The sequence below is a fragment of the Petromyzon marinus genome, chromosome 43 (genome assembly GCF_048934315.1).
Source record: "Petromyzon marinus isolate PM22_M1 ecotype Great Lakes invasive population chromosome 43, UKy_Petmar_22M1.pri1.0, whole genome shotgun sequence".
NCBI lineage: Eukaryota > Metazoa > Chordata > Hyperoartia > Petromyzontiformes > Petromyzontidae > Petromyzon > Petromyzon marinus.
In genome coordinates this window covers 17,085,604-17,112,053 of record NC_133709.1, presented here as the reverse complement: position 1 = coordinate 17,112,053, position 26,450 = coordinate 17,085,604, and the positions used below count along the sequence as shown (strand labels likewise).

At 54.5% G+C, this 26,450-nt stretch overlaps 1 protein-coding gene across 8 annotated transcripts in view; it reads left to right on the top strand.

Moving 5' to 3' along the window:
- The first annotated feature begins 2,190 nt into the window (after positions 1-2,190).
- The window catches only part of ARFGAP1 (ARF GTPase activating protein 1), a 49,922-nt gene continuing 25,662 nt past the window's right edge, over positions 2,191-26,450 (top strand). For 6 of the 8 annotated variants that reach the window (XM_076073877.1, XM_076073875.1, XM_076073874.1 and 3 more), the window contains exons 1-8: positions 2,191-2,494; positions 7,578-7,645; positions 9,007-9,116; positions 13,067-13,238; positions 13,361-13,461; positions 18,753-18,845; positions 19,109-19,220; positions 21,611-21,667. In XM_076073877.1, the coding sequence (XP_075929992.1) occupies positions 7,586-7,645; positions 9,007-9,116; positions 13,067-13,238; positions 13,361-13,461; positions 18,753-18,845; positions 19,109-19,220; positions 21,611-21,667 (705 nt within the window). In that variant the 5' untranslated portion in view covers positions 2,191-2,494; positions 7,578-7,585. Of the gene's footprint in view, positions 2,495-4,733; positions 4,761-7,577; positions 7,646-9,006; positions 9,117-13,066; positions 13,239-13,360; positions 13,462-18,752; positions 18,846-19,108; positions 19,221-21,610; positions 21,668-26,450 lie in introns of those variants that run through there. The other 2 variants (XM_076073870.1, XM_076073871.1) reach the window with 2 other exon arrangements.

The following is a 26,450-nucleotide window of genomic DNA, read 5'->3' as shown; positions in this document are numbered from 1 at the left end:
TGTTGTCTCCTGTTGTGCATCGGTGTTTTTCCGGTTCTCCGATTTCTTCCCATCATTAACCCCCCCCCCCCCCACACACACACAGACACAATTGTTCGAGGGTCGTATTGGGACCACAACCCTACACAGGGAACGTACAGCAGGCAGTGTCAGTGTCGGGATCGAACCCACGCCCTCCAGGGTACCAGGCGAGGTAGTTAACATCTACCACGACTTCCTGCGTACCAGGCGAGGTAGTCAACATCTACCACGCCCTCCTGTATACCAGTCGAGGTAGTCAACATCTACCACGACCTCCTGTATTCCAGGCGAGGTAGTCAACATCTACCACGACCTCCTGCGTACCAGGCGAGGTAGTCAACATCTACCACGACCTCCTGTTTACCAGGCGAGGTAGTCAACATCTACCACGACCTCCTGTATACCAGGCGAGGTAGTCAACATCTAGCCAACGTTGGTGGGGCTCCACTGAGACCTATTTTGTATTTTACCAGCTGTGCAAGGCCCCTCGAAGCTTCGTAGCTCGTTTTCACAAGCGACCTTGGCTGTCACAAATGATAGCGGCTCAACGAAGTGGACTGATCATCATCATAGTATCACTCACCAGGCATCTACATCTGTAGAACGTGAAGAACCAGTGGCATCTACATCTGTAGAACGTGAAGAACCAGTGGCATCTACATCTGCAGAACGTGAAGAACCAGTGACATCTACATCTGCAGAACATGAAGAACCAGTGGCACCTACATCTACAGAACGTCAAGAACCAGTGGCATCTATATCTACAGAATGTGAAGAACCAATAGCATCTACATCTACAGAACATGAAGAACCAGTGGCATCTACATCTGTAGAACGTGAAGAACCAGTGGCATCTACATCTGCAGAACGTGAAGAACCAGTGGCATCTACATCTGTAGAACGTGAAGAACCAGTGGCATCTACATCTGCAGAACGTGAAGAACCAGTGACATCTACATCTGTAGAACGTGAAGAACCAGTGGCATCTGCAGAAGATGAAGAACCAGTGGCATCTACATCTACAGAACATGAAGAACCAGTGGTTCCTACATCTACAGAAGGCTAGACAACTTTTAAAGCCCTTCCCCGTGTTTAGTGTACATGCCGTACAACACGTTTTGAATCGACAGGAGTAAAGTTGGACTTACGAACAAATCGACTTACGAACAGACTTCTCGAACCCAACTCGTTCGTAAGTCGAGGAGTTCCTATATTCATTTATCCTGGAGGAATCCGATGAGCTATAAAGCTCTTCTTCACAGATGACCAGGAGGAGCACGAGGTCCGAACGTCACAACAACAACAAACACAACTTACCAACACTAAATGAGTGCTAAGTACAGGCAAGGTAAACACATCACTCGAAATGAAATAGACAAATAAAAAGTGCGTTTAGAGTATTCGCTGCTATGAATGTCCACGTGATGAGCCACTTTCGTTGAGCTATAAAATCTAAGTTTAGTTTATTTGTATTTGTACCTTAAATAAAACTATACCTGGGTCTGTCACGTGACAGACCCGAGCGCCGTGGGTTTTACTGCTGTGCCAGGCTAGGTGCAGGAGGTCACGGGACAGACCCAGCAGGTGCCGTAAGCGTGACTGCTGTGCCAGGCTAGGTGCAGGAGGAGGTTACGGGACAAACCCAGGTGCTATAGGATGACTGCTGTGCCAGGCTAGGTGCAGGAGGAGGTCACGGGACAAACCCAGGTGTTATGGGATGACTGCTGTGCCAGGCTAGGTGCAGGAAGAGGTCACGGGACAGACTCAGGTGCTATGGGATGACTGCTGTGCCAGGCTAGGTGCAGGAGGTCACGGGACAGACCCAGGTGTTATGGGATGACTGCTGTGCCAGGCTAGGTGCAGGAAGAGGAGATCACGGGACAGACCCAGCAGGTGCCGTGGGTTTGACCGACTAAGACGCCAACAACCCACTGCGCTTTATCGGCCCGGCGCTCGCGCTCATTGTTGTGAGCTTCGCTCCCTCTCCCAACTACCCAGGCGGACCGAGATGGGGTGGGTGGAGCCTCCCCCAACCCCGGATCGCCCACACATCGATTCCACACCTCCAATAGACGAAATCGATTCCCTGCTCTCACCCAGCTGAAGGAGTTGGGGTGCCCTAGAGGTTTTTTAACCCTCGGACCTGGCAAGGGGGAGGAGGGGGGGTACACGGGGGGGGGACAGTGACGTCACTGCGTCGTGGCATCGTCATCGTCATCAGCGGTAGCAGCGGCCGGCTCCGAGCTGAAACTCGATCCCGATCACTCCTTGAGCCGATTCATAATCATCGATCATCAACCCATCGATCATAATCGATCGGTGATTCTACTGGATTTCTGTCTCGGTGACTTGCGGGTTCCCGTTCCGGCAGTGGCCAAGTCGGCGAGCCGCCGAAGGCCCAAGCCGAAGGCCCAAGCCGCTTCCCTGCCAGCGTTGGGGAAGACTCACAGCTGGTGGGTGGTACTATAGACTGGTGAGTGATACTATAGACTGGTGGTACTATAGACTGGTGAGTGATACTATAGACTGGTGATACTATAGACTGGTGAGTGATACTATAGACTGGTGATACTATAGACTGGTGATACTATAGACTGGTGATACTATAGACTGGTGGTACTATAGACTGGTGAGTGATACTATAGACTGGTGAGTGGTACTATAGACTGGTGAGTGATACTATAGACTGGTGGTACTATAGACTGGTGGTACTATAGACTGGTGAGTGATACTATAGACTGGTGGTACTATAGACTGGTGAGTGATACTATAGACTGGTGGTACTATAGACTGGTGAGTGATACTATAGACTGGTGATACTATAGACTGGTGATACTATAGACTGGTGATACTATAGACTGGTGGTACTATAGACTGGTGGTACTATAGACTGGTGAGTGATACTATAGACTGGTGATACTATAGACTGGTGATACTATAGACTGGTGAGTGATACTATAGACTGGTGAGTGATACTATAGACTGGTGGTACTATAGACTGGTGGTACTATAGACTGGTGATAGTATAGACTGGTGAGTGGTACTATAGACTGGTGATACAATAGACTGGTGATACTATAGACTGGTGAGTGATACTATAGACTGGTGATACTAGACTGGTGATACTATAGACTGGTGGTACTATAGACTGGTGATACTATAGACTGGTGATACTATAGACTGGTTGTACTATAGACTGGTGGTACTATAGACTGGTGAGTGATACTATAGACTGGTGATACTATAGACTGGTAAGTGATACTATAGACTGGTGAGTGGTACTATAGACTGGTGATACTATAGACTTGTGAGTGATACTATAGACTGGTGGTACTATAGACTGGTGATACTATAGACTGGTGAGTGATACTATAGACTGATGATACTATATACTGGTGGTACTATAGACTGGTGAGTGATACTATAGACTGGTGATACTATAGACTGGTGATACCATAGACTGGTGATACTATAGACTGGTGGTACTATAGATTGGTGGTACTATAGACTGGTGGTACTATAGACTGGTGATACTATAGACTGGTGATACTATAGACTGGTGATAGTATAGACTGGTGAGTGATACTATAGACTGGTGATACTATAGACTGGTGAGTGATACTATAGACTGGTGATACTATAGACTGGTGATACTATAGACTGGTGGTACTATAGACTGGTGATACTATAGACTGGTGGTACAATAGACTGGTTATACTATAGACTGGTGATACTATAGACTGGTGGTACTATAGACTGGTGGTACTATAGACTGGTGAGTGGTACTATAGACTGGTGGTACTATAGACTGGTGAGTGATACTATAGACTGGTGAGTGATACTATAGACTGGTGATACTATAGACTGGTGATACTATAGACTGGTGGTACTATAGACTGGTGGTACTATAGACTGGTGATACTATAGAACGGTGATACTATAGACTGGTGGTACTATAGACTGGTGGTACTATAGACTGGTGGTACTATAGACTGGTGGTACTATAGACTGGTGAGTGATACTATAGACTGGTGGTACTATAGACTGGTGGTACTATAGACTGGTGATACTATAGACTGGTGGTACTATAGACTGGTGATACTATAGACTGGTGATACTATAGACTGGTGAGTGATACTATAGACTGGTGATACTATAGACTGGTGATACTATAGACTGGTGGTACTATAGACTGGTGAGTGATACTATAGATTGGTGATACTATAGACTGGTGATACTATAGACTGGTGATACTATAGACTGGTGATACTATAGACTGGTGATAGTATAGACTGGTGAGTGATACTATAGACTGGTGATACTATAGACTGGTGATAGTATAGACTGGTGAGTGATACTATAGACTGGTGGTACTATAGACTGGTGAGTGATACTATAGACTGGTGATACTATAGACTGGTGATACTATAGACTGGTGATACTATAGACTGGTGATACTATAGACTGGTGATACTATAGAATGGTGGTACTATAGACTGGTGAGTGGTACTATAGACTGATGGTACTATAGATTGGTGAGTGATACTATAGACTGGTTATACTATAGACTGGTGGTACTATAGACTGGTGGTACTATAGACTGGTGGTACTATAGACTGGTGAGTGGTACTATAGACTGGTGGTACTATAGACTGGTGATACTATAGACTGGTGAGTGATACTATAGACTGGTGATACTATAGACTGGTGGTACTATAGACTGGTGGTACTATAGACTGGTGATACTATAGTCTGGTGAGTGATACTATAGACTGGTGAGTGATACTATAGACTGGTGAGTGATACTATAGACTGGTGGTGGATACTATAGACTGGTGATACTATAGACTGGTGAGTGATACTATAGTCTGGTGAGTGATACTATAGACTGGTGGTGGATACTATAGACTGGTGATGCTATAGACTGGTGAGTGATACTATAGTCTGGTGAGTGATACTATAGACTGGTGAGTGATACTATAGACTGTCGGTGGATACTATAGACTGGTGAGTGATACTATAGACTGGTGGTGGATGCTATAGTCTGGTGAGTGATACTATAGACTCTACACTCCCACGTGGTTGACTCTAGCGGCGGGCTCTAGTGGTGTATTCCTCTAGCAGTGAACTCTAGCGGTGGACTCTAGCGGTGAACTCTAGCGGTGGACTCTAGCGGTGGACTGTAGCGGTGGACTGTAGCGGTGAACTGTAGTGGTGGACTGTAGCGGTGGACTGTAGCGGTGGACTCTAGCGTTGGACTGTAGCGGTGAACTGTAGCGGTGAACTGTAGCGGTGGACTGTAGCGGTGGACTCTAGCGGTGGACTGTAGCGGTGAACTGTAGCGGTGAACTCTAGCGGTGGACTGTAGCGGTGGACTGTAGCGGTGGACTGTAGCGTGAACTGTAGCGGTGGACTGTAGCGGTGGACTGTAGCGGTGGACTCTAGCGGTGGACTCTAGCGGTGGACTCTATCGGTGGACTGTAGCGGTGAACTCTAGCGGTGAACTGTAGCGGTGAACTGTAGCGGTGAACTGTAGCGGTGAACTCTAGCGGTGAACTGTAGCGGTGGACTGTAGCGGTGAACTGTAGCGGTGGACTGTAGCGGTGAACTCTAGCGGTGGACTCTAGCGGTGAACTGTAGCGGTGAACTCTAGCGGTGAACTGTAGCGGTGGACTGTAGCGGTGAACTGTAGCGGTGAACTGTAGCGGTGGACTGTAGCGGTGGACTCTAGCGGTGGACTCTAGTGGTGAACTGTAGCGGTGAACTGTAGCGGTGGACTCTAGCGGTGGACTGTAGCGGTGTACTGTAGCGGTGGACTGTAGCGGTGGACTGTAGCGGTGGACTGTAGCGGTGGACTGTAGCGGTGAACTCTAGCGGTGGACTGTAGCGGTGAACTGTAGCGGTGAACTCTAGCGGTGGACTGTAGCGGTGGACTGTAGCGGTGAACTGGAGCGGTGGACTGTAGCGGTGAACTGTAGCGGTGGACTGTAGCGGTGGACTGTAGCGGTGAACTGTAGCGGTGGACTGTAGCGGTGGACTGTAGCGGTGGACTGTAGCGGTGGACTGTAGCGGTGAACTGTAGCGGTGAACTGTAGCGGTGGACTGTAGCGGTGGACTCTAGTGGTGAACTCTAGCGGTGGACTCTAGCGGTGGACTCTAGCGGTGAACTGTAGCGGTGGACTGTAGCGGTGGACTGTAGCGGTGGACTGTAGCGGTGAACTGTAGCGGTGAACTGTAGCGGTGGACTGTAGCGGTGGACTCTAGCGGTGAACTGTAGCGGTGGACTGTAGCGGTGAACTCTAGCGGTGAACTGTAGCGGTGGACTCTAGCGGTGGACTCTAGCGGTGAACTCTAGCGGTGGACTCTAGCGGTGAACTCTAGCGGTGAACTCTAGCGGTGGACTCTAGCGGTGGACTGTAGTGGTGGACTGTAGCGGTGAACTGTAGTGGTGGACTGTAGCAGTGGACTGTAGCGGTGGACTCTAGCGTTGGACTGTAGCGGTGGACTGTAGCGGTGAACTAGCGGTGAACTGTAGCGGTGGACTGTAGCGGTGGACTGTAGTGGTGAACTGTAGCGGTGAACTCTAGCGGTGGACTGTAGCGGTGGACTGTAGCGGTGGACTGTAGCGGTGCACTCTAGCGGTGGACTCTAGCGGTGGACTCTATCGGTGGACTGTAGCGGTGAACTCTAGCGGTGAACTGTAGCGGTGAACTGTAGCGGTGAACTCTAGCGGTGAACTGTAGCGGTGGACTGTAGCGGTGAACTGTAGCGGTGGACTGTAGCGGTGAACTCTTGCGGTGGACTCTAGCGGTGAACTGTAGCGGTGAACTGTAGCGGTGGACTGTAGCGGTGGACTGTAGCGGTGGACTATAGCGGTGAACTGTAGCGGTGAACTGTAGCGGTGGACTCTAGCGGTGGACTCTAGCGGTGGACTGTAGCGGTGGACTGTAGCGGTGAACTGTAGCGGTGAACTGTAGCGGTGGACTGTAGCGGTGAACTGTAGCGGTGGACTGTAGCGGTGAACTCTAGCGGTGAACTGTAGCGGTGGACTCTAGCGGTGGACTCTAGCGGTGAACTCTAGCGGTGGACTCTAGCGGTGGACTCTAGCGGTGAACTCTAGCGGTGAACTCTAGCGGTGAACTCTAGCGGTGGACTGTAGTGGTGGACTGTAGCAGTGAACTGTAGCGGTGGACTGTAGCGGTGAACTCTAGCGGTGGACTCTAGCGGTGAACTCTAGCGGTGAACTCTAGCGGTGAACTCTAGCGGTGGACTGTAGTGGTGGATTGTAGCGGTGAACTGTAGCGGTGGACTGTAGCGGTGAACTCTAGCGGTGGACTCTAGCGGTGAACTCTAGCGGTGAACTCTGGCGGTGAACTCTAGCGGTGGACTCTAGCGGTGAACTCTAGCGGTGGACTGTAGTGGTGGACTGTAGCGGTGAACTGTAGCGGTGGACTGTAGCGGTGAACTCTAGCGGTGGACTGTAGCGGTGAACTGTAGCGGTGGACTGTAGCGGTGAACTCTAGCGGTGAACTCTCCGCTGCCTCGTGGGGTTGCAGGAGGAGCCATGGCGAGCCCCAGGACCCGGCGAGTACTCAAGGAAGTCCGTGGCCAGGACGACAACGGGGTGAGTAGTCGTCCAGCTCTCGACCCGACCATTCTCGTCTATGTAAGAAAATAAACTGCTTTTATTTTACTGGGTTAGGCCCCACTGAACTTGCCATCAGAAATGATAACTCAACGAAGCGGGTGGCTTATCATCATCATCATCGTGTGCGTGACGTAGATTCTAAATGTGGAGGGAAAAACCGGAAGGCCCGGAGAGAAATCCATGCGACCGTGGGGAGAGACAGAGAGACACGCGGACTTTAAATATACAGCAGCAGACGTCAGGGTCGGGATAGAATCCACGACCTCCTTCATACCAGGCAGGTAGTTAACGTCTCCTAGCCACTGTGATGATGATGATGAGAGAGAGAGGGAGACGCAAACTCCAAATATACAGCAGCAGGTGTCAGGGTTAGGGTCGAACCCACGACCTCCTGAATACCAGGCGAGGTAGTTAACATCTAGCCACTGTGGGTGGGGCTTCACTCATAGTTATTTTTCCGAAGTGAGCCTCGCTATCACAGATGATAGCTCAACGAATGAAAGCTCCCGTCCGCTCTGATCTTTGTTTGTTGTGTCATGTGCTGTGTTCTGTGTCACGTGCTGTGTCACGTGCTGTGTTCTGTGTCACGTGCTGTGTCACGTGTTGTGTGCTGTGTCACGTGTTGTGTGCTGTGTCACGTGCTGTGTGTTGTGTCACGTGCTGTGTTGTGTCACGTGCTGTGTCACGTGCTGTGTCACGTGCTGTGTTGTGTCACGTGCTGTGTGCTGTGTCACGTGCTGTGTTGTGTCACGTGCTGTGTGCTGTGTCACGTGCTGTGTCACGTGCTGTGTGCTGTGTCACGTGCTGTGTGCTGTATCACGTGCTGTGTGCTTTGTCACGTGCTGTGTGTTGTGTCACGTGCTGTGCTGTGTCACGTGCTGTGTGTTGTGTCACGTGCTGTGTGTTGTGTCACGTGCTGTGTGTTGTGTCACGTGCTGTGTGTTGTGTCACGTGCTGTGTGTTGTGTCACGTGCTGTGTGCTGTGTCACGTGCTGTGTTGTGTCACGTGCTGTGTGCTGTGTCACGTGCTGTGTGCTGTGTCACGTGCTGTGTTGTGTCACGTGCTGTGTCACGTGCTGTGTCACGTGCTGTGTTGTGTCACGTGCTGTGTGCTGTGTCACGTGCTGTGTTGTGTCACGTGCTGTGTGTTGTGTCACGTGCTGTGTGTTGTGTCACGTGCTGTGTGCTGTGTCACGTGCTGTGTTGTGTCACGTGCTGTGTGCTGTCACGTGCTGTGTGCTGTGTCACGTGCCGTGCGCTGTTTCCCATGCTGCGTGCTGTGTCACGTGCTGTGTGTCCCGTGCTGCGCGTCCCGTGCGCTGTGCTGCGTGCCACAGACGTGCTTTGAGTGCGGAGCGTTCAACCCGCAGTGGGTGAGCGTCACCTACGGCATCTGGATCTGCCTCGAGTGCTCGGGGAGGCACCGGGGGCTCGGGGTGCACCTCAGGTAGGGGCCACGGCACACCCCCTCAACGCCCCGCCGCCCATCCACTCGCTCGCTCTCCCGCTCGCTCTCACTCTCCCTCTCCAGCCTGCTCTCCCACTCGCTGTCCCACTCACTCTCACTCTCCCACTCGTTCTCCCGCTCGCTCTCCCACTCGCTCTCACTCTCACTCTCCCACTCACTCTCCCACTCTCGTTCTCCCACTCGCTCTCACTCTCACTCTCCCACTCACTCTCCCACTCGTTCTCCCGCTCGCTCTCCCACTCGCTCTCACTCTCACTCTCCCACTCACTCTCCCGCTCTCCCACTCGCTCTCCCACTCGCTCTCACTCTCACTCTCCCACTCACTCTCCCACTCTCCCTCTCGTTCTCCCATTCGTTCTCACTCTCCCACTCGCTCTCCCACTCGCTTTCCCACTCGCTCTCCAGCCTGCTCTCCCGCTCGTTCTCCCACTCACTCTCCCACTCTCCCACTGACTCTCACTCTCTCTCTCACTCTCACTCTCCCACTCTCCCACTCACTCTCCCACTCACTCTCACTCTCCCTCTCACTCTCCCACTCACTCTCACTCTCCCACTCTCCCACTTGCTCTCCCGCTCACTCTCCCACTCACTCTCCCACTCGCTCTCCCACTCGCTCTCCCACTCACTCTCCAGCCTGCTCTCCCGCTCGCTCTCCCACTCGCTCTCCTTCTCGCTCTCCCACTCGCTCTCCCACTCGCTCTCACTCTCCCACTCACTCTCCCACTCGCTGTCCCGCTCGCTCTCCCGCTCGCTCTCCCACTCACTCTCACTCTCCCTCTCCCGCTCGCTCTCCCGCTCGCTCTCCTGACCCCGCTCACTCTCCCGCTCACTCTCCCGCTCACTCTCACTCTCCCGCTCACTCTCATTCTCCCGCTCACTCCCACTCTCCCGCTCACTCTCACTCTCCCGCTTACTCTCCCGCTCACTCTCACTCTCCCTCTCACTCTCCCGCTCAGTCTCACTCTCCCGCTCACTCTCCCACTCACTCCCACTCTCCCACTCACTCTCCCACTCACTTTCACTCTCCCGCTCACGCTCACTCTCCCGCTCACTCTGCCGCTCACTCTCATTCTCCCGCTCACTCTCACTCTCCCGCTCACTCTCACTCTCCCACTCACTCTCCCGCTCACTCTCACTCTCTCGCTCACTCTCACTCTCCCGCTCACTCTCACTCTCCCGCTCACTCTCCCACTCACTCTCACTCTCCCACTCACTCTCCCGCTCACTCTCACTCTCCCGCTCACTCTCACTCTCACTCTCCCGCTCACTCTCACTCTCCCGCTCGCTCTCACTCTCCCGCTCGCTCTCACTCTCCCGCTCGCTCTCACTCTCCCACTCGCTCTCACTCTCCCACTCACTCTCACTCTCCCGCTCACTCTCCCGCTCACTCTCCCGCTCACTCTCCCACTCACACTCACTCTCCCACTCACTCTCACTCTCCCGCTCACTCTCACTCTCCCGCTCACTCTCCCGCTCACTCTCCCGCTCACTCTCCCACTCACACTCACTCTCCCACTCACTCTCAATCTCCCACTCGCTCTCACTCTCCCACTCACTCTCACTCTCCCGCTCACTCTCCCGCTCACTCTCCCACTCACACTCGCTCTCCCACTCACTCTCACTCTCCCGCTCACTCTCACTCTCCCACTCACTCTCATTCTCCCGCTCACTCTCACTCTCCCACTCACTCTCCCGCTCACTCTCACTCTCCCGCTCACTCTCACTCTCCTGCTCACTCTCACTCTTCCACTCACTCTCCCACTCATTCTCCCACTCTCCCTCTCGTTCTCCCACTCGCTCTCACTCTCACTCTCCCACTCACTCTCCCACTCTCCCTCTCGTTCTCCCACTCGTTCTCACTCTCCCACTCGCTCTCCCACTCGCTTTCCCACTCGCTCTCCCACTCACTCTCCCGCTCACTCTCCCGCTCGCTCTCCCACTCGCTCTCCAGCCTGCTCTCCCGCTCGTTCTCCCACTCACTCTCCCACTCTCCCACTCACTCTCACTCTCCCTCTCACTCTCCCACTCTCCCACTCACTCTCCCACTCACTCTCACTCTCCCACTCACTCTCACTCTCCCACTCACTCTCACTCTCCCACTCTCCCACTCGCCCTCCCGCTCACTCTCCCACTCACTCTCCCACTTGCTCTCACTCTCCCACTCTCCCACTCACTCTCCCACTCACTCTCACTCTCCCACTCACTCTCACTCTCCCACTCACTCTCACTCTCCCACTCTCCCACTCGCTCTCCCGCTCACTCTCCCACTCACTCTCCCACTCACTCTCACTCTCCCACTCTCCCACTCACTCTCCCACTCACTCTCACTCTCCCACTCACTCTCACTTTCCCACTCACTCTCACTCTCCCACTCTCCCACTCGCTCTCCCGCTCACTCTCCCACTCACTCTCCCACTCGCTCTCCCACTCGCTCTCCCACTCACTCTCCAGCCTGCTCTCCCGCTCGCTCTCCCACTCGCTCTCCTTCTCGCTCTCCCACTCGCTCTCCCACTCACTCTCACTCTCCCACTCACTCTCCCACTCGCTGTCCCGCTCGCTCTCCCGCTCGCTCTCCCACTCACTCTCACTCTCCCGCTCGCTCTCCCGCTCGCTCTCCTGACCCCGCTCACTCTCCCGCTCACTTTCCCGCTCACTCTCACTCTCCCGCTCACTCTCATTCTCCCGCTCACTCCCACTCTCCCGCTCGCTCTCACTCTCCCGCTCACTCTCCCGCTCACTCTCACTCTCCCTCTCACTCTCCCGCTCAGTCTCACTCTCCCGCTCACTCTCCCACTCACTCCCACTCTCCCACTCACTCTCCCACTCACTTTCACTCTCCCGCTCACTCTCACTCTCCCGCTCACTCTCACTCTCCCACTCACTCTCCCACTCACTCTCCCGCTCACTCTCACTCTCCCGCTCACTCTCACTCTCTCGCTCACTCTCCCGCTCACTCTCACTCTCCCGCTCACTCTCACTCTCTCGCTCACTCTCACTCTCCCGCTCACTCTCACCCTCCCGCTCACTCTCACTCTCCCACTCACTCTCCCACTCACTCTCCCGCTCACTCTCACTCTCCCGCTCACTCTCACTCTCCCGCTCACTCTCCCACTCACACTCACTCTCCCACTCACTCTCCCGCTCACTCTCACTCTCTCGTTCACTCTCCCGCTCACTCTCCCACTCACTCTCACTCTCCCACTCACTCTCACTCTCCCACTCACTCTCACTCTCCCGCTCACTCTCCCGCTCACTCTCACTCTCCCACTCACTCTCACTCTCCCACTCTCCCACTCACTCTCCCACTCACTCTCACTCTCCCACTCACTCTCCCACTCACTCTCACTCTCCCACTCACTCTCACTCTCCCGCTCACTCTCCCGCTCACTCTCCCGCTCACTCTCCCGTCCCCTCGCACTCTCCCGTCCCCGCTCACTCTCCCGTCCCCGCTAGCTCTCCCGCTCCGGTAAAATAAGAAATAGTTTTCGTGCCTTTGTTTTAAAACTCCCGGTGACCGGCGTTTGCGTGCATCACTCGTCCGCCCTCTGCTGTTGTTGCCTCCTGATCTCTCTCTCGTTCTCATCATCCTCCCAGTCACTGTCACTGCCACTCATCCTCCCAGTCACTCTGTCACTGCCACTCATCCTCCCAGTCACTGTCACTGCCACTCATCTTCCCAGTCACTGTCACTGCCACTCATCCTTCCAGCCACTCACTCTCATTATCCTCCCAGTCACTGTCACTGCCACTCATCCTCCCAGTCACTGTCACTGCCACTCATCCTCCCAGTCACTCACTCTCATTATCCTCCCAGTCACTCTGTCAATGCCACGCGTGCTCTCCGTCACCCTCACCTCTCCTCTCTCTCCTCCCTCGCATGCTCCCCTCCCTCCACCCCCCTGCCCTGCCCCCCCGTCTGTGCGGTGCAGCTTCGTGCGCTCGGTCTCCATGGACAAGTGGAAGGACCTGGAGCTGGCGAAGATGAAGGCGGGGGGCAACACGAGGTTCCGTGCCTTCCTGGGGGAGCGTGACGACGTGGAGGAGGGGTGGACGCTGCAGGAGAAGTACAACAGCCGCCCCGCCGCGCTCTACCGTGACAAGGTCACCCCCGACCCCCGACCCCCCTTACCCCCCCCCACCCCCCGTGCAGCCGTAACAACGGCGGTTACCCGCACGTCGTCACCGTCGTCACTGACCCCGTGCCACCCTTCCCCCCCACCCAGATCTCGGCCCTGGCCGAGGGGCGCGAGTGGTCCGAGGAGACGTCGGAGGCCCGGAATTGGGTGCCTCCGCAGGCCGGCGGCCGCCTCAACGCCTCCCACAGGTGCGGCCTTCACACACACACACACAAAGATCCCCCGTGTAGCCTTAGCAGACTGTTGGGGCAAGTGCTGTTAGCGAGTAGCACCACACGAGCGGGGTGGGTGGACAGCGACACACGCCCGATACTTAATGCACCAGGTACTTATTTGAGGCTGAGTCCACCTAGAGGAAGCCCAGGACCGGTTCAGATAATTGACACCGGTGTTTGCCGTGAGCGGCAATCGAACTCGAGTCGACGGGTTCGTCGCGTGGTGCGCTAACCGCTACAACAACCGCCATTCGCCACTAAGTGGCGGTGATGTCACCACGAAGCTTGTACCAGGCCATGTGCACATTGAGGCCACGTGAAGTGTCAAACGCCTGCTGGCAGGAGGTCACTGGGCAGACCCAGGTGCCACGGGTCGAGTGACTGAGATGACTGGCTGATGCACCACCTGTGCCCCCTACCGTGCCAACCTGCTGTGCTTTAGCCACCCGGCGCTTTGCTCGTTGTTGTGAGCGTCGCTCCTCCGCCCTCCGTTTTTGTTGGAGGGCAACTGCCTCTAACTGCCCAGTAGCATCCTTCACGAGCCTCCTCCACAGAGGCCGATCTTGACAGCGCTAGTACTAGTCATCGGCAAGTCCACTCAGCTCCACGTCCTCCTGTATCAACCACATCACTCCATCTCTTCTCGAGCCCGTGCCGCGCCCGTTTAGCCCCACCGATGGGACTTTGCCCAGATTTTTCGAGGATTTGTGAGCTCCTCACACAATCCAGCCTGCTTAAACCCAGGATGGATCGTAGGCAGGCCAGCCTAAATGTTTCTAACCGGCGAAGATGTTTCATAAGGGGGGTCCACGTTTCGCAAGTGTAGAGAAGGGAGGGAATGACCGTGGCCGAGAAGACCTGAAGCTTCGTGCGGAGCGACAGACCAGGCAGCTTCCACACAGCGTTACGCAACAGATGAAAAGATATTGCCGCTCGACTCATTCGGAGTGAGACCTCTGCTGTGCCAAACCGGAGCCGGTCATGAGCACACTGCCCAGGTATGGGAAACTCTCCATTCTCTCCACAACTGCCCCATCACCAATCGGGAGTTGTGGGGGTGGAGTGTCCGATGGTACAAAATACCCAGGCAGGTGCTTAGTTTTGGTGGGGCTGATGGTAAGGCCCCACCTCTTATTGGCACGCTCCAGGTTCAGCAGTGAGCGGCATTAACAGATCATCGGCATACATAACGTGGTTGAGCAATAGGGAGCCATCCCTTGACCCGGGCATCGATCAGCCTCCGATTGTATCTGTACCAGATGGAAATTCCTCCGGTACAGCCATCAAAGGCTTCACGAACTACGCGGTCGAAATAGATGTTAAATAATGTGGGAGCCAGAGGACATCCCTGTCGCACCCCAAGGTGTACAGGGAATGGCTCCGACTCCCGGCCACGTAGTTTTACCCGGCCCGCTCACCATCATGATGGTCCTTAATGGTCGTCAGCAGCGGGTCAGGGACTCCGAAAGCACGAAGAACAACCCAGAGCCCAGGCCTACTGATGGTATCATGGGCCTCGACTAGGTCAATAAAGCAGAGATGTAGGTCTTGTAGGAATTCCCTACTCCTCTGCTGTAGCAGACGCACAGAAAATATGGCATCTGTGCAGGACCGCCCTTTCCTTAAACCACATTGGGGCTCCGTAAGCCTCTCCTCAGTGTGCCTGGCAAGGCGATGTTGAATAATCCTTGCCAGGACCTTTCCCGGCACATTGAGGAGTGAGATGCCCCTGTAGTTGTTACAGTCTGTGCGGTCCCCCTTCTTAAAGAGGGGGACCACCAGGGCATCCTTCCAATCCTGTGGAACCCATCCAGTGGTCCAGACTATTGTTATGATGTCATATAGGGCAGTCTGTGCACAAACGCCACCCTCCCTTAGCATTTCGCTTGGGAGATCATCTCTGCCCGCTGCCTTTCCTGGTCTCAGACTCCGGATCGCCTTTAGTACTTCCTTAACATATGGCACCTCAGCCAGCCACTCACAGGGGGTGACTTCTTCCAATATTTGAGGCACCGCAGCCTCAGCAGGGTCATCCCCACTTTGTGCCATGATGTTTTCCAGGCTGAGGGATTTCCCCTCCCCCAGGACCTCACAGAAATGCTCAGCAAATACAAATATGCAAACCTGTTCCTGGGGGTCGGAGATTGGATCACCGTTATTTCTCCGAATGATGGTAATAGGTGTGGCGATGCAGGCTACTTTTTATTTTTTCTGCCAAGCGCCATTTGGATATATATAACATCATTTTCGGGCCATACAAAATTAAATTTGTGTTGCTATGAAGAAAGCGCCTAGATTTATTTAATTTTGAGTCATGCGGTTGCCTTGGCAGGGCCAGATCAAATGATTTTGAGGGCCTTATAAGGCCCGCGGGCCGGACGTTCCCCACCCCTGCTGTAGACGATGACAGTGGGCCTGTCGCTTTTACTCAGCCAGCCCGAACACGTCCTCTGTCAGCCAGGGTCTCTTGGGAGGTCTGGACCGTGTACCCAAAGCAGCCATTGCAGCTGCATGAGTCACAGCCATCAACCTCGCCCATTTCCCCTCGACATCAGAAGGAGTGGGGGACGATGCCAACCCCAGCCGCAAGCGATGATGAAATTCTCGCTTGCAACTTTCATCAGCTAGCTGAGACCATGCCACTATGGGCTTTAATGGTAACCTGGGTGTACACCCACCACCGGAGTGGAAGAATGGCAGGCGCGTCTTACAGATTACAAGTCGATGGTCAGTGGGCAGATCAGCTCCACGGTAGGTCCTGGTGTCAAGGACATGGGCTCGCATCCGCTGGTCGGTCACTATGTAGTCCAGCAGATGTTCTTGCTTGGACCCGGCATGCATCCATGATGTTGTGTGGATGCGCCGATGCCAGAACAGCGTGTTGGTAATTACAAGCCCATGAGCTGCACACAAATCTAGCAGCCTTCTACCATTGTTATTGAGCTGAACTGGCCCATGCCTTCCAATCACTCCAGACCAGTTGCTAGCATCATGACCAATTCGGGCATTGGAGTCACCCAACAAGATGACTATTCCAAGGGGCCACTTTAGCTAGCACCTGTGTGACAGGAGGTCATAGAAGGCATCTGACTCTTCGGCCTTGCCTGCATCCCTCCACGGATGTTCGTCTTCGGTGGGGGCATAAGTGACCACCACTCGTCGCCTATGGTTGATGGGAAGGTGAGCCCAAAGTAGCCTGGGGCTTACAGCTTCCCACACCTCACCGCCACACTCCCACGCCCCCTTCATTATTTTGTTCAGAAGAAGAGCCCACGCCCTGTTGTTTGGCAGTCTCCTGCCCCGAGTAGAGGACTCTCCACCCCTCATGGTGGCAGGAGCCAGAGCCGGTCCACCGGACCTCCTGAATACCACAGAGATCCAGGCGGTACCGGTCCAACTCTTGACAGAGGAGTGGCAGCCTCTCCTCCGCAGCGAGCGTTCAAACATTCCACGTGGTCATCCAAAGTGGCTTTTTGTTGTTTCTGGAGGAGCCCCGAGGGTAAGGATTCATCCTCCTGGCTCCGCCAAATGGGGTTTGGCCAGGAGACATCAGAGACGCCTGTCCCCTTGGGGCCTCCGGCACAAGCTTAATAAGTTTTTTACATCGTAGTGTAGTGGTAGTTAATTGAAGGTGGAGGGGTTACCAGCCAATCTAAATTAGCCCTCCCCCCACGGCACTGCCCACCACAGCGTTGCCGTCCGGCACCACAAGGAGGTAGGGGGTTGTTTTTGCCGGTCCGCTACACTATACCACTCGCACACACGCACACACATGCATAATAACAACAACCATTCGCTACTAAGTGGCGGTGACGTCACCACGGCGCTTGCCGCCAGAAGGTCACGGGGCAGACCCAGGTGCCATGGGTCGACTGACTGAGATAAGTGGCCGATGCACCACCTGTGCCCCCTACTGTGCCAACAACAAACACGCAACCACGCGGCCTCTCCGGCCACAGCAGGCCCACTGGCGGCCCCTAGTGGCCTTTTATTGCGGCCCCCCTCCCCCAGATGTGTGGTGGACTTCACTCACTCACACTGGTGTGGTGGGCCTCACACCGGTGTGGTGGGCCTCACTTACACCAGTGTGGTGGGCCTCACTCACACCGGTGTGGTGGCCCTCACTCACACCGGTGTGGTGTCCCTCACTCACATCGGTGTGGTGATCCCAACTGTGTCCCAACTCCGACCCAACTCTGACCCAACTCTGACCCAACTCTGACCCAAATCCGACCCAACTCCAACCCAACTCCGACCCAAATCCGACCCAACTCTGACCCAACTCTGACCCAACTCTGACCCAACTCCGACCCAAATCCGACCCAAATCCGACCCAACTCTGACCCAACTCTGACCCAACTCTGACCCAACTCCGACCCAAATACGACCCAACTCCGACCCAAATCCGACCCAACTCTGACCCAACTCTGACCCAACTCTGACCCAAATCCGACCCAACTCTGACCCAACTCTGACCCAACTCTGACCCAGCTCTGACCCAGCCTTGACCCAACTCTGACCCAACTCTGACCCAGCTGTGACCCAGCTCTGACCCAACTCTGACCCAGCTGTGACCCAGCTGTGACCCAGCTCTGACCCAACTCTGACCCAGCTGTGACCCAGCTGTGACCCAACTCTGACCCAACTCTGACCCAGCTCCGACCCAACTCTGACCCAACTCCGACCCAAATCCGACCCAACTCTGACCCAACTCTGACCCAACTCTGACCCAGTTCTTATGCAACTCTGACCCAGCCCTGACCCAACTCTGACCCAACTCTGACCCAACTCTGACCCAAATCAAACCCAATTCTGACCCAGCCCTGACCCAAATCAAACCCAATTCTGACTCAGCCCTGACACAACTCTGACCCAACTCTGACCCAGCTGTGACCCAGCTCTGACCCAGCTCTGACCCAACTCTGACCCAGCTGTGACCCAGCTCTGACCCAGCTCTGACCCAGCTCTGACCCAGCTCTGACCCAACTCTGACTCAGCCCTGACCCAACTCTGACCCAGCTCTGACCCAACTCTGACACAGCTCTGACCCAGCTCTGACCCAACTCTGACCCAGCTGTGACCCAGCTCTGAGCCAGCTCTGACCCAGCTCTGACCCAACTCTGACCCAACTCTGACCCAACTCTGACCCAGCTCCGACCCAGCTCCGACCGAGCTCTGCAGATGTGATGGGCATCGTTCCTCCACTCCACCTCCGGCTGCCGGGTTTTGTTCACCATCTCTCCACCGTCTGTCCGGCCCCACAGGAACAGCAGCAGCAGCTCCAAGCAGCAGCCGCCCTCCTCCTTCGCGACGACCAACGACTACGAGGACTGGCTCGGTGATGACAGCTACCAGAGGTGTGTCCCCAGGCAAACACCACCGCTACCATCGTTTTTTGTTATTTTGGTATCGTTCTGTAACTTTCTGACCTTTGTAGCTCATCGGATGCATCCTGGGGGACGAATAACCATTGTGATTCTGTTGTTTGTTGGTGTTGTCATTGTTGTTGTTGTTATCGTTGTTTATTATCGTTGTTATTTTTGTTGTTGTTGTCGTCATCGCCATCGTTGTTGTCGTTGCCGCCGCCGCCACCACCACCACCGTGGTTTCCGTGCCCCAGCGGCGGTGGCCACAGCGGCCATGACAGCCGCTACGTCGGCTTCGGCAACACTGTGGAGCCGCAGAAGAAGGACGATGACCTCCTCAACACCGCCATGTCCTCCTTCTACTCCGTGAGACACCCCCCCCTCAACACCACCATGTCCTTCTACTCCGTGAGACACCCCCTCAACACCACCATGTCCTCCTTCTACTCCGTGAGACCCCCCCCCCCTCAACACCACCATGTCCTCCTTCTACTCCGTGAGACACCCCCCCCCTCAACACCACCATGTCCTTCTACTCCGTGAGACACCCCCCTCAACACCACCATGTCCTTCTACTCCGTGAGACACCCCCCCCTCAACACCACCATGTCCTCCTTCTACTCTGTGAGACCCCCCCTCAACACCGCCATGTCCTCCTTCTACTCCGTGAGACACCCCCCCCTCAACACCACCATGTCCTCCTTCTACTCTGTGAGACCCCCCCTCAACACCGCCATGTCCTCCTTCTACTCCGTGAGACACCCCCCTCAACACCACCATGTCCTCCTTCTACTCCGTGAGACACCCCCTCAACACCACCATGTCCTCCTTCTACTCCGTGAGACCCCCCCTCAACACCACCATGTCCTCCTACTACTCTGTGAGACCCCCCCTCAACACCACCATGTCCTCCTACTACTCTGTGAGACACCCCCTCAACACCACCATGTCCTCCTACTACTCTGTGAGACCCCCCCTCAACACCACCATGTCCTCCTACTACTCTGTGAGACACCCCCTCAACACCACCATGTCCTCCTTCTACTCCATGAGACACCCCCCTCAACACCACCATGTCCTCCTTCTACTCCGTGAGACACCCCCTCAACACCACCATGTCCTCCTTCTACTCTGTGAGACCCCCCTCAACACCGCCATGTCCTCCTTCTACTCCGTGAGACACCCCCTCAACACCACCATGTCCTCCTACTACTCTGTGAGACACCCCCTCAACACCACCATGTCCTCCTTCTACTCCGTGAGACCCCCCCTCAACACCACCATGTCCTCCTACTACTCTGTGAGACCCCCCCTCAACACCACCATGTCCTCCTACTACTCTGTGAGACACCCCCTCAACACCACCATGTCCTCCTTCTACTCCATGAGACACCCCCCTCAACACCACCATGTCCTCCTTCTACTCCGTGAGACACCCCCTCAACACCACCATGTCCTCCTTCTACTCTGTGAGACCCCCCTCAACACCGCCATGTCCTCCTTCTACTCCGTGAGACACCCCCTCAACACCACCATGTCCTCCTACTACTCTGTGAGACACCCCCTCAACACCGCCATGTCCTCCTTCTACTCCGTGAGACACCCCCTCAACACCACCATGTCCTCCTTCTACTCTGTGAGACCCCCCTCAACACCACCATGTCCTCCTTCTACTCCGTGAGACCCCCCCTCAACACCACCATGTCCTCCTACTACTCTGTGAGACCCCCCCTCAACACCACCATGTCCTCCTACTACTCCGTGAGTAACCCCCTCAACACCGCCATGTCCTCCTTCTACTCCGTGAGACCCCCCCCCCCCCTCAACACCGCCATGTCCTCCTACTACTCTGTGAGACCCCCCTCAACACCACCATGTCCTCCTTCTACTCCGTGAGACACCCCCCCTCAACACCACCATGTCCTCCTTCTACTCCGTGAGACACGCCCCTCAACACCACCATGTCCTCCTACTCTGTGAGACACCCCCTCAACACCACCATGTCCTCCTTCTACTCCATGAGACACCCCCTCAACACCACCATGTCCTCCTTCTACTCTGTGAGACACCCCCCTCAACACCACCATGTCCTCCTTCTACTCCGTGAGACCCCCCCTCAACACCACCATGTCCTCCTTCTACTCCATGAGACACCCCCTCAACACCACCATGTCCTCCTTCTACTCTGTGAGACACCCCCCTCAACACCACCATGTCCTCCTTCTACTCTGTGAGACACCCCCTCAACACCACCATGTCCTCCTACTACTCTGTGAGACCCCCCCTCAACACCACCATGAACCCCCCCCCCTCAACACCGCCATGAACCCCCCCCTAAACACCGTCATGAACCCCCCCCCAACACCTAAGAGTGTTGGGGAGGGCTGGGGGGGGGGGCCGTGCTGATTTACAGCCAACGTTAGTTGAGCGTGGACAATTAGACCCAAGCCGAAACGTAATAAAAACATTTTAATGATAGACTATAGTATTGTCATCAGCATGACATTTAAGTATACCAACTTTGCAGTCGATACCACATTGGGTAGTGGGTTAACATTGAGTTACAAGATTTGAGGATACAATGACAACAGACAGTGAGTTAAATAAAAGCGTGTAATAATAAAAAATACGATTGTTAAAACCACCCCCCTCCCCCTTCTCTTCGCATCACCTCCTCCTTCCCCCCTCCTCCTCCTCCACCTCACACCTCCTCACACTTCCTCATCCTCCTCGCTTGCTTGCTCTCTCCCCGCCAGGGCTGGAGCAGTTTCACGGTGGGAGCGAGCAAGATCGCCACCGTGGCCAAGGAAGGGGTGAGTACCGCTGTGACCCCCCACCCCACCCCCCCAAACCCCCCACCCCGCCGTACGTAGCCGACCCCTCTACGTCCACCGCACGTACGGCGCCAGGCGCGTGCAGGAGCCGCACGCCTGCACGCGCCCGGACACGTTTTAAGAACGCATCTTGAGGACCCATCGAGTGTTTCGTTTTCAGTTTATTTACTTTGGTATAGCCCTGTGAGCCATTCGGCTCTTGAATCGGGTGCAACCACAACAAACAAAACAAAAACACGAACAAGAAAAACATCTTAAAGTGACTATGTGTTGACTGTGCAGACAGAAAATCCATTAAAAATATCAGCAAAAATATTCCTGAAAAAAAGCACCGTACACCACCGACGCTGTGTGCAACAAATCCCAGTGGGATGCAAGTCAAACAACAACAACAACAACCACAAGAAAACTTAGATTAAGGCCATCAGTCTAACTCCGTACTGCAACAAAACAAACATGTCCAAACCAAAAAACGTTTTCGAAATCACCAAAAAAATAAAGCCATAATTGCAACGTAACAGTGATCATAGGGACTGTGACCGAATTTGTACAATAAACTACATAAATAACAGTGAGACTGTGGCTCGGCTCAGCGGGAATCGGTCAGCTGACTTTGCCCTTCACCATTTTGTACTTGACCCAACTGTAAAGCGTTGCTGTATTTACTGTGTACCGTGCCTACAACTCCAATCTCGACGACTCAGCATGGGGTGACGTATAGACACGCGTGCAGTATTTTCATTGTGTGAGTTGTATGTCGTGCATAATGTAGCGTGTATAATATTTCACGCCGAAATCGAGCGTAGCTACTTTGTCGCGCGACACGGTGCCGATCATCGGACTGGATTACAGCCTCTGGGAGCGGTTTTGCCGGACCGCCGGATGATCGCCCAGTGCCGGATGATCGACGATCGACTGTAATTGTGATTTCGTTTGTAAATGAGAGTCATCCCGGTCTCTTGAGTTGCTCGTTTTATAAAAATAAACCCCCGCCCCTCCTCCTCCCCCCCACCGCCTACGGCTCGGACTGTGCCGTCCCTGCCGTTAGCGTCTTCATTATTAATCACCAACCCCGTGGGCGTCTCGGTGGCAACGCTCCGAGGCCATCCGTCCCAGTCAAGAGAAACTTGAGCTGGGACGGCGTGAACCGTGAATCGTGAATCGGCCCGATTCTCGTGGATCACCGAGTCTCGTTATTCGTTAGTCTCGTCTGAGACTCGTTAATCGATAATCGTCCAGAGTCTCCTTAATCTTCAAAGAGTCTCGTGAATCGGCCGAGCCTGCACGTGTCCCTTCAGTCGTGCTGCAGCCCTGCGATCTCATGTCCTCCCTCGCTCCCTCGCTCGCTCCCTCCCTTGCTCCCTCGCTCCCTCCCTCGCTCGCTCCCTCGCTAACTCGCTCACTCGCTCCCTCCCTTGCTCCCTCGCTCCATCGCGCCCTCGCTCCCTCGCTCGCTCGCTCCCTCAGTCCCTCAGTCCCTCGTTCACTCGTTCACTCGCTCCCTCGCTCCCTCTCTCCCTCGCTCCCTTGTTAACTTCCTCGCTCCCTCACTCCCTCGCTACCTCACTCCCTCGCTACCTCCCTCCCCTCGCTCCCTCGCTACCTCGCTCCCTCGCTACCTCGCTCCCTCGCTACCTCGCTCCCTCGCTACCTCGCTCCCTCGCTACCTCCCTCGCTACCTCACTACCTCACTCCCTCGCTACCTCCCTCCCCTCGCTACCTCGCTCCCTCGCTACCTGGCTCGCTACCTTGCTCCCTCGCTACCTCCCTCGCTACCTCGCTCCCTCGCTACCTCCCTCGCTACCTCGCTCCCTTGCTACCTCGCTCCCTCGCTACCTCGCTCCCTCGCTCCCTCGCTCCCTCGCTACCTGGCTCGCTACCTCCCTCGCTACCTTGCTCCCTCGCTACCTCCCTCGCTACCTGGCTCGCTACCTCGCTCCCTCGCTCCCTCGCTCCCTCGCTACCTGGCTCGCTACCTCCCTCGCTACCTCGCTACCTCGCTCCCTCGCTACCTGGCTCGCTACCTCCCTCGCTACCTTGCTCCCTCGCTACCTCCCTCGCTACCTGGCTCGCTACCTCGCTCCCTCGCTCCCTCGCTCCCTCGCTACCTGGCTCGCTACCTCCCTCGCTACCTCGCTACCTCGCTCCCTCGCTACCTGGCTCGCTACCTCGCTCCCTCGCTACCTCGCTACCTCGCTCCCTCGCTACCTCGCTCCCTCGCTCCCTCACTACCTCCCTCGCTACCTCCCTCGCTACCTCGCTACCTCGCTCCCTCGCTACCTGGCTCGCTACCTTGCTCCCTCGCTACCTCCCTCGCTCCCTCGCTACCTCCCTCCCTCTCTCCCTGGCTCCCTCCCAAGCTTTACAACAAAAACAATCGACGAACCGCCTGTGAGTGCCACGCCCCCCGTGCGCGCTTGAATCGCGACACAACATCCGCTGTTGTACTCCGCGTGTCTGTGCGGCACCCCGCCACCTCTCCCCCCCCCCCAAACACCTTCCGCTGCCAACCCGGCGTGGTTGAAGCGGTCCGGTGCGTGAGGATCGCGACCTCGTTACGGTAGAATTCCTCTTAACGAGCACCCCCTTAACGACTTATCACTTAATGACGAGCCTCCAAAGAGCCCAATGTGTAGACCATAGTAGTGTAGTGTATAGTGTAGTGTATAGTAGTGTATAGTGTAGTGTATAGTGGTGTATTGTATAGTGTAGTGTATAGTAGTGTAGTAGTGTACTGTATAGTGGTGTAGTGTATAGTGGTGTAGTGTATAGTAGTATAGTAGTGTCGTGTATAGTAGTGTATAGTGTATTGTATAGTGGTGTAGTGTATAGTGTAGTGTAGGAGTGTAATGTATAGTGTAGTGTATAGTGGTGTAGTGCATAGTGGTGTAGTGTATAGTGTAGTGTATAGTGGTGTCGTGTATAGTAGTGTATAGTAGTGTAGTGTATAGTGGTGTAGTGTATAGTGGTGTCGTGTATAGTAGTGTAGTGTTTAGTGGTGTAGTGTATTGTGGTGTAGTGTATAGTGGTGTAGTGTATAGTAGTGTAGTGTATAGTGTAGTGCATAGTAGTGTAGTGTATAGTGGTGTCGTGTATAGTGGTGTAGTGTATAGTAGTGTAGTGGAGGGGAGTGGAGTGAGATGCGAGGGGAGAGGCAGGAGAGTGCGTGGAGGGGAGTGGAGTGAGGTGAGAGGGGACAGGGTAGGCAGGGGTAGTAAGTACATGGAGGGATGGATCCTGAAGACTGCGAGTGTGATTTTGACCACATCGGGTAGAATGCGACGTGTTTGACCGTCGTCCCCGCACCGTTTGACTCGGCACCCGTGGGCAATGTGAGAGGCATTGCGCCGAGCTGCTGCCGAGAACGGCGAGTCGGCTGTTTTATTTTCTCCCTATGCCGACCGCGAAATCCGACGCCGCGAGATTAAAGTTTAACACGGAATAACGTAGCCGTTAAAAACTTAATGCCCGTGCGTGCCCGCGACACGAAGACAAAGATACCCCCCCCCCAGCGTGTAGCCTTTAACAGACTGTCGGGGCAAGTGCTGTCAGTAGCGAGTAGCAGCACCTATGAAGGCCGGCACGGTGCACGAGGGGGTGGGTGCCTCAGCAACCACGCCCGGCCGCCTTTGTCTCCCCAGTGGCGATGTTTACTCTGCACCAGGTAGTAATTTGAGGCTGAGTCGACCTAGGGGAGGAGGCCCAGAACCGGTTCAGATAATCTGTAGAGGCAATCTCAAGTGGATTTGAGATTAACCAGAGGAACATATTTGCCCGGTTTAAGCATGGTGCGACTTGTAAATAAACATTTCCAAGAATAACAATGTATCACTCTTTTTAGATTATTAATTTCGGCTCGAGGGAAAACCCACGAGCTATTAACTTGTGTCAAAATGTCAGTGTGCGCGGTTAATCCGCAAATCATATATGCGGTTATATATCCCAGAGTCCACTCCATGTAATCGGGATTCCACTCCATATGCGCATTGCCTTCGATACGGATTGGCCTCAGCTATTAGACTCCCTTAACCCGGCACGCGTCGAGATCAGAATCCCAGTCGGAATCTCTTATCTGGACTGCAGGATGAGGAATCCGAAGAGCTATAAAGCTCTTAATCGCAGACACCCAGTCTGGGCCATGTAACCTCTTGGCTCTGTCGGCGAGTGGACTAATCGGCCGCCTGTCTCCATGTGTGTGGGGAGGGGTGGGGATAGAGCGTTGCGCCCTCACTCGCAAAGGCGTCTGGTTGTCTTCAGGGCTCTCGGGGCTTCCTCCTTCTCCCGCCACGTATATATGAACGCTCAATAGTCGACCGAAAACTTCTCAAGCTTTATAATAATGATGATGATAATAATTCAAATGTATGATGCGCATTGCATTCTAGAGTCCCAATGCACAATGCTTGTAAATCAGGAAACAAAAACAGAACCCAGTGGGCCAAACCCCCACACTGAAGAGTGAAGACCAGTTTATAGGAGTTGGGTTTTCAAAGCAGACTTAAATCTATCTTCCAACTCCAATCCAAGTGGCAAGGCGTCCCGTAGTTTGTGGTGCCGCGCTGACAAAAGCACTGATCACCAGTTGCGCAACCTGGAGACCTGTGGGTGTGCTGAGTAGTTGAATATCAGAAGAACTCAAGGACCTTGATTGGATATATATCAATGTATTAGTTCCTGCAAGTCACGTGGGGTGGTGAGCCCTTTTAAAGCCTTATAGGTGAATAGCAGTGTCTTAAAATCTACTCGGAATTTGAGTGGTAGC